The sequence below is a fragment of the Fonticula alba genome (assembly GCF_000388065.1).
Source record: "Fonticula alba strain ATCC 38817 unplaced genomic scaffold supercont2.9, whole genome shotgun sequence".
NCBI lineage: Eukaryota > Rotosphaerida > Fonticulaceae > Fonticula > Fonticula alba.
The window spans coordinates 278196-284620 of NW_009242979.1; the positions used below are offsets into that span (position 1 = coordinate 278196).

General features: G+C 66.0%; 2 protein-coding genes across 2 annotated transcripts; one reads left to right on the forward strand and one right to left on the reverse strand.

Annotated features, from left to right (window-relative positions):
- Positions 1–1407: 1407 nt before the first annotated feature.
- Positions 1408–4893, forward strand: H696_05135 (GTP-binding protein). The gene is made up of 5 exons (XM_009498987.1): positions 1408–1749; positions 1881–2778; positions 3037–3534; positions 3755–4056; positions 4267–4893. Exons 1-5 carry the CDS (start codon positions 1553–1555, stop codon positions 4523–4525), a joined length of 2154 nt encoding a protein of 717 aa, XP_009497262.1. The 5' UTR covers positions 1408–1552; the 3' UTR covers positions 4526–4893.
- A 38-nt stretch (positions 4894–4931) lies between these two features.
- On the reverse strand, positions 4932–5483 carry H696_05136 (hypothetical protein). Its single transcript, XM_009498988.1, has 2 exons — positions 5374–5483; positions 4932–5216 (listed from the first exon to the last, which is right to left on the reverse strand). The coding sequence occupies exons 1-2, from the start codon at positions 5449–5451 to the stop codon at positions 5100–5102; spliced, it is 195 nt and encodes a 64-aa protein (XP_009497263.1). The 5' UTR covers positions 5452–5483; the 3' UTR covers positions 4932–5099.
- Positions 5484–6425: the final 942 nt, after the last annotated feature.

Sequence of the window (6425 nt, forward strand, 5' to 3'; positions counted from 1 at the left end):
GGGGGGCCGCCGCAACCCCGCACGTTCGCCCCTCTCCCCACAGTGGGCTTCACACACTCGGTTCCAATACATCTCCGCTGTGCACATGTGACACGCATACAAACACACACACACACACACACACATAGCCAGCCCGGCGTTTTCAAAGGTATATGTGCCTGTGTGGGCGAGAGATACATGTCCCGATGAGGGGAGGACAGACATGAGTGCGGATGTGTGTGTGTGCGATTCACGCGGTCCTGTTTAGGCCGGGATTTTCCTCCCCACCACTCAAATGTGTGTGCGTGTGTGGAGATGCAGATGCAGGGGCTGCCTCGGCGGAGCGGGGAGTCCTTGCACCCCTGCACCAAGATGCCGGCGGCGGGGCGAGGAACAGGACAATCGGAGAGGAGCAAGACAGACGCCGGCTCCCTCCTCGGGGCTTTATCGGAGGGCGCCCGAGACATATTAATTGTGTCCATTCTGTTGGAGTAGAACGTGGTTAATTCAGATCCCCGCTGTGACCATGTGTGCCCCCGTCGGGTGGTCAAGACAGCGACACAGCCAACAAGGCGGGACCGGCGCACGGGAGGAGGTCCCTCCGGGGGGGGGGGGGGGGGGGGGGGGGGGGGGGGGGGGGGGGCAGGCAGGGGGGGGGGGGGGGGGCCCGGCGGGGGGGGGGGGGACAAACAGACGGGCATCGGGGAGGGTGCCAACGTGGGCGCACAGGCGGTGGCAGGAACGGCCAGCCGGCGCGTGGCTCCCAGGCCCCAGGCCCTTGTACCCCCTTTTCGTGCGCTCCGGGCCGGCACACGTTGTCCGGCTCTCGCATCCATCGGAACCTAGATCCCGGGCAAACAGCTGTGACTGGCCGGCAGGCGCGCGTGCTCGCGAGTCCCTCGGGGCAAACCCGATCGCACCCAACATTGACCCGGAGCCCGGGGCTGGGGCCCCATTGGCGGGCCCAGGCCTGGCATGCGGTTCCGCGCGCCGCCGCGCCCACACAGAGACGCGTGCGCACATGCCCGCGCGGCCCGAGGCCCCAGCCCCGGGCGTTCCCCAGCGAGACAGATCTGCACCTGCGGCCAGGACGACAGCCCGCAAGCAGGGTTGTTCAACGGGGAGGAGGGGGGGGGGGGGGGGACGGGGCCGAGGTGCGGCGTCACTCCAGTTGGTCACTCGGGGGGAAGACCGCCCTCAAGGGAGCACGGGCCCGCCGCGCTTCCTCGTTCTCGGTCCCCGCCCAGGCCCAGACTGCCCTTGTGCCGGGGAGGGCGTCCCGACTTTGAGTGGGGAAGAAGGACAGCCTGGGGGGGGGGGGGGGGCCGCGCAGGGCTCCTGCCGAACACGTCTGAGTGGGCACCCGCGAGCCTTTTCCCGCACCGCCTTGGCCTGGCAGGGCTATCCGCTGCGTCGGCCTCCGCTGCTGCTGCTGCTGCCTCCTGTCCCCTCTTTCCCCCCCCCCCCTACTCGTTGACCTCTTCCGCCCTCCCGTCACTCCTCCCCTCCTCTCCCGCACGTCAGCTCCCTCCCCTTTCTCCCCCTCTCCCGCCTCCGACACACCACCACCGCCATGCTTCGCCAGGCTGGTTTCCGTTGCACCGCCTCCCTGAACGGCATGCTGGCCGCCCGCTCGGCCGGCGCCGGTCCCGCCCGCCAGATGTCCCACCTGGCCCGGCGGTCGGCTGTCGCCTGCACCGGGTCCCAGACCGCCTCGCTTCTGGCCCTGGCTCGTGCTGGCCCCGTCCCGCGCCCTGGGTCCGCTCCCCAGTGCGTCGCCTCCCTGCATGTCCCTTTGGCTTGTCGCCGGGCGGCCCGCATCTAACTCGGGGCATTCCGGTTTCTTTTTCTCCGCCCCCCCCCTCCCCCCCATCCCCCTCCGGCCGTTCCGGGATGAGCAGGCTCCCCGCTCATCAGCCCCTGCGGTTCTTCTCGCTTTCGACCGCCACCGGGATGAGCGCGCAGCCGGCCGGTGCCACCGGCTCCGGCAGCCTCACCCCCGAGCAGATCGTCAAGAACACCCGCAATGTGGCCATCATTGCTCACGTCGATCACGGCAAGACCACCCTGGTGGATACGCTGCTGAAGTCCTGCAATGAGGAGCTTTCCGGCGTGGATCGCGTGATGGACTCGGACCCGCAGGAGCGCGAGCGCGGCATCACCATTATGGCCTCGGCCACCTCGGTGTCCTACGGGGATTACAACCTGAACATCGTCGACACGCCGGGTCACGCGGACTTTGGCGGTGAGGTGGAGCGTGTCCTGGGCATGGTGGACGCCGTGGTGCTGGTGGTCGATGCCACCGAGGGCCCGATGACCCAGACCAAGGCCGTCCTGGCGAAGGCCCTGCAGAACCGCAAGCGGGCCGTGGTCATCCTCAACAAGGTGGACCGCGAGTCGGCCCGACTTGGGGCCGTGGAGAACGAGGTGTTCGACCTGTTCTGCTCGCTCGGCGCCGATGATGACCAGCTGTCCTTCCCGATTCTCTACACCTCCGGCCGTGATGGCTGGGCCGTCGACAACCCGGATGACATTCCCCTGATCAAGTCCGGCAAGAAGACCGCCGACATGCGCCTGCTTCTGGACGCCATCATCGAGGTGACCCCGTCCCCCGAGCCGGAGGCCCTGGCCAGCCCCTTCTCCATGGCTGTGACCATGATTCACCGCGAGCCCTTCCTCGGCCGCGTGGCCACCGGCCGCATTGCCACCGGCTCGGTCAAGGTCGGCGACCCGCTGCACGTCCTGCTGCCGAAGACCGCCAACGACAGCACCCCCACCGACTCCGGCCGTGTGACCAAGGTGCGCCCATGCATTTGCTCCGGGCCTTTCACCCCATCCGCCGATGAAGGGGCTCGGGAAAATGTCGCCCGCCCTTTGGCGGTTCCCCGCTCTTCCACGAGCCTGTGTTTGTCACTGCCCAGATTCTAACGCAAGCCTACAACCCTCACGCACACACACACACACACACACACACACACACACACACACACAACGCAACACATGCCATCCACCAATCGCGAATGATCCGGGGTAAAAAACAACACCACCACCACACAGCTCCTCAAGCGCCGTGGTGTTGATCGCCTCGAGATCGAGGAGGCTCACGCCGGCGATATTGTCATGATCTGCGGTCTGTCCAAGCCGCTGGTCACCAACACCGTGGCCTCGCCGTCGGTCACCGTGCCCCTGGACGTCATCCCCATCGACCCGCCCACCGTGTCCATGATGTTCTCCCCGAATGACTCTCCCTTCAACGGCCGCGAGGGCAAGAGCATCACCTCGGCCCAGCTGCTGGAGCGCCTGCAGCATGAGATGGAGCACAATGTGTCCATCCGTGTTGGCCCGCATCCCACGCGGTCGGACTCCTTCGAGGTCCAGGGCCGTGGCGAGATGCAGCTCGGTGTGCTGATTGAGAACATGCGCCGCGAGGGCATGGAGTTCTCGGTTTCCCCGCCGACCGTCGTCTACCACAATGACGAGAACGGCCGCCAGGAGCCCATGGAGGAGGTGGTCATCGAGGTGGACGAGCAGTACACCGGCATTGTCATTGAGAAGGTGCGTGTCGATCCCGGCCACTCGCTCCCCCTCGTCCGACAGTTCATTGTCCGCTCTGTTGTTTTTTTTTCCCCCTGCCTCCGCAGCTCGAGACGCCGCGAGGCCAGCGGCATTGCCCCCTGCTTCCTTTGTCTGGCGGGATCTTTCCCCCATCACCACCCCTGCCACCATATCCACCTTGCTGACTGACCGGTGATCGGCCCCCCTCCCCCTTTTGCAGCTTTCCATCCGCAAGGGCGAGATGCTGGACATGTCGCAGGAGCTCGGCAACAAGACCAAGCTCACCTTCCGCGTGCCCTCTCGTGGTCTGATCGGCTACCGGCCCATTTTCATGGTGGACACCCATGGCACCGGCATCATGAACCGTGCCTTCACCGAGTATGTCCCGTACCGCGGCCAGTTCGAGCGCGTGCGCAAGGGTGTCATCGTGTCCATGGACACCGGTGTGTCGACCGCCTTCGCGCTGAACTCCATCGAGGCCCGTGGCCAGCTGTTCATCGGCGCCAACGTCGATGTCTATCCGTACGTGCCCTTGCCTGTATCGGCTTCTCCCCCCTCCCCCCCCCCCCCCCTTGCCCTGGGGGGAGAGGCCGTTGAATGTCCGGTCCTGCCATGTATCATTGATCCTGCCGACTCCCGTGCCAGCGGGGGAAGGGCCACCGCCATACGGAGCTGACTAACATATCCCCTTTGTTTGCTTGCCTGCTTGTCATCATCCTGCCCCGCGCGCAGTGGCATGGTCATTGGCGAGCACAGCCGTGACAACGATCTCGACGTCAACCCCATTCGCGCCAAGAAGGTCACCAACATTCGGACCACCGCGGCTGACGAGCAGATTCGCCTGACCCCCCCGCGGCAGATGTCCCTGGAGGAGGCCCTTGGCTACATCAACCCCGACGAGTTGGTTGAGGTTACCCCGAAGAATGTGCGCATTCGCAAGCAGATCCTCGACGCTGGCAAGCGCCGCACCAACGCCAAGGTCATGGTCTAAGAGCACCAGCATCACCATGATCGCCGAAAAGGCCATCAGGGTGCACCACCCCTCTGTCGATGTCCTGCAAAATGGGGCTTGCCAGGAGTGAGCAACAGGGCAAGGGCTGCCATCGGGTGGGGGGGGGGGGGGGGGGGCGCGCGCGCCGTACACACGGAGGCCCGGGGGGGCGCCACACACATTGACTGCCTTCTTTTCCTTGCCGAGTGTGTCCCCCCCCCCTCCCCCTATGCGTCCCAGTGCCGGCCGTGTATGGGTGGTCGTCCTTTCGGCGAGCGTGCGCCCCCCATCCCCCCCCTCCCTCCCGCATGCGCAGACACGCGCCCCCTCTCACCCCGCGGAGGCCAATGCAATTTCCCAAACACCCAGCATTCTCCTTTGCGCATTTATCCCGGCATGGGGGGCGTGGGGCACATGTGTTGTGTGTATGTGTGTGTGTGAGGAGGAAAGCAGGGGAGATGGCATGACTCAGGGACAAATGCGCAAAAGGGAGGCACAGGGCAATGCACAAGAAGGGAGGAGAAGAGGAGGGGATCTACGTTGGATTATGGTACAGGGAAAGGGCGGAGGCATCCTACTGGAGCTCCAGGGGCAGGGTATCCGCGGCCTTGATCTGGGCAATGGCGCCCTGGGCGGCGTCAACGCGCAACCGCAGCAGCCGCAGTCGCGCGCTCAGCTCATTGTCCTGTTGCTGCGGGCGCCGATGCGTCGAAGAGACACGGCCAGAGTGGGAGACAGAGAGCAGGGGGGCGGGGCATGGTCGTCAGTGGCAGGGAGGAGGGAAGTAGGAGCTGGAGGGAACAGGAAGACCGCGCAAAAGCCGCAGGGGGAGGGTCAGAGAAACGCACGCGCTGGGAGGAGGCGGCATGAGCAAAGAAGATGAGCCCAGCCGCGACGAAGCCGCTGGTGAAGTTCCGAAGCAGCATGCCGAGTAAAGAGAGAGGGGGGGGGGGGGGAGGGGGGGAGAAGACGGTGCGGGAACACTAGTCGGCCTTGCGATTCCTCAGGCGTCGGCCACGAAGGAACGGGGGGTAGGAGATGACGTGGTAGAAGATCAGAGGGGAAAAGCCGCCGAGAACAAACTTCACGAAGGAGGGAAACCGCATCTGTGCGATCGCTCTCTAAGTGAGGCGGAGGGCAGGAACGGGGGGGGGGTGGGGGGGGGGGCACAGGTGCAGGATGTCGCGAGATTCACCCCACCGCCAGGCGGGGAGGGGGCCTTTGGGATCAGTCCTGATGTTGCCCGCATCACGCACCACAAGGGCGAGAGGAGTTCGGGTTCCCTCCCCGCACACGGGTACACACACACACACACGCACACACACACACACACACCCGTACACACTCGAGCACGTAGGCACGACGGAAAACCCTGCAAACATGCTTCTCGCCGGATTCGGGAGGACGCGAATTCGGCCGCGCCCCGGGCGGTGTGACTTCCCACGGCGGGCATGTGACCCGCGGTGCTGGGCGCGTGAGTGCCGACGGCCTCCCTTGCTTTCAGGGCCGGGCAGGGCACACGGCGGCGGTGGGCTTAATTGACCTGGCGCGCTCTGGGGCCTGACAGATGGTGTTGCATCGGGCATGCTCGCCGCCCTGGGGGTGATGGCGTTGGCCCCCCTCCGCTCGGGCGTCCCCTCACAATGCAAGGCGGGCCGTTATGTGTGCCCGAGTCTCAGAGGCGGAGCTGTCCCCGCAGTGCCTTTGGATAGGGGCGGCCGAACAACCAACAAAGGAGTCCGGCGGGCGGCAGGGCCGCGCCTCAAGCCACGCAGGCACATCGGCGGAACTGCCGACGCTTCGCCAGGATGTTCCTGCGCCCCATTGTCAATCCCGCGTCGGCTGCAACGCGGCCGGGGGGCGGCGGCCACGGCTCTGTGTCTGGGCGAGGGGGGCGGGG

Excerpts from the sequence above, each read along its gene's own strand:
- H696_05135 (XM_009498987.1), top strand. The coding sequence starts at position 1,553 with ATGCTTCGCCAGGCTGGTTTCCGTTGCACCGCCTCCCTGAACGGCATG. Across the intron at positions 2,779-3,036 it reads ACTCCGGCCGTGTGACCAAG|CTCCTCAAGCGCCGTGGTGT; the intron begins GTGCGCCCATGC and ends ACCACCACACAG. Across the intron at positions 3,535-3,754 it reads CCGGCATTGTCATTGAGAAG|CTTTCCATCCGCAAGGGCGA; the intron begins GTGCGTGTCGAT and ends CCCCTTTTGCAG.
- H696_05136 (XM_009498988.1), bottom strand. The coding sequence starts at position 5,451 with ATGCTGCTTCGGAACTTCACCAGCGGCTTCGTCGCGGCTGGGCTCATC. Across the intron at positions 5,217-5,373 it reads ATGCCGCCTCCTCCCAGCGC|CAACAGGACAATGAGCTGAG; the intron begins GTGCGTTTCTCT and ends CGGCGCCCGCAG.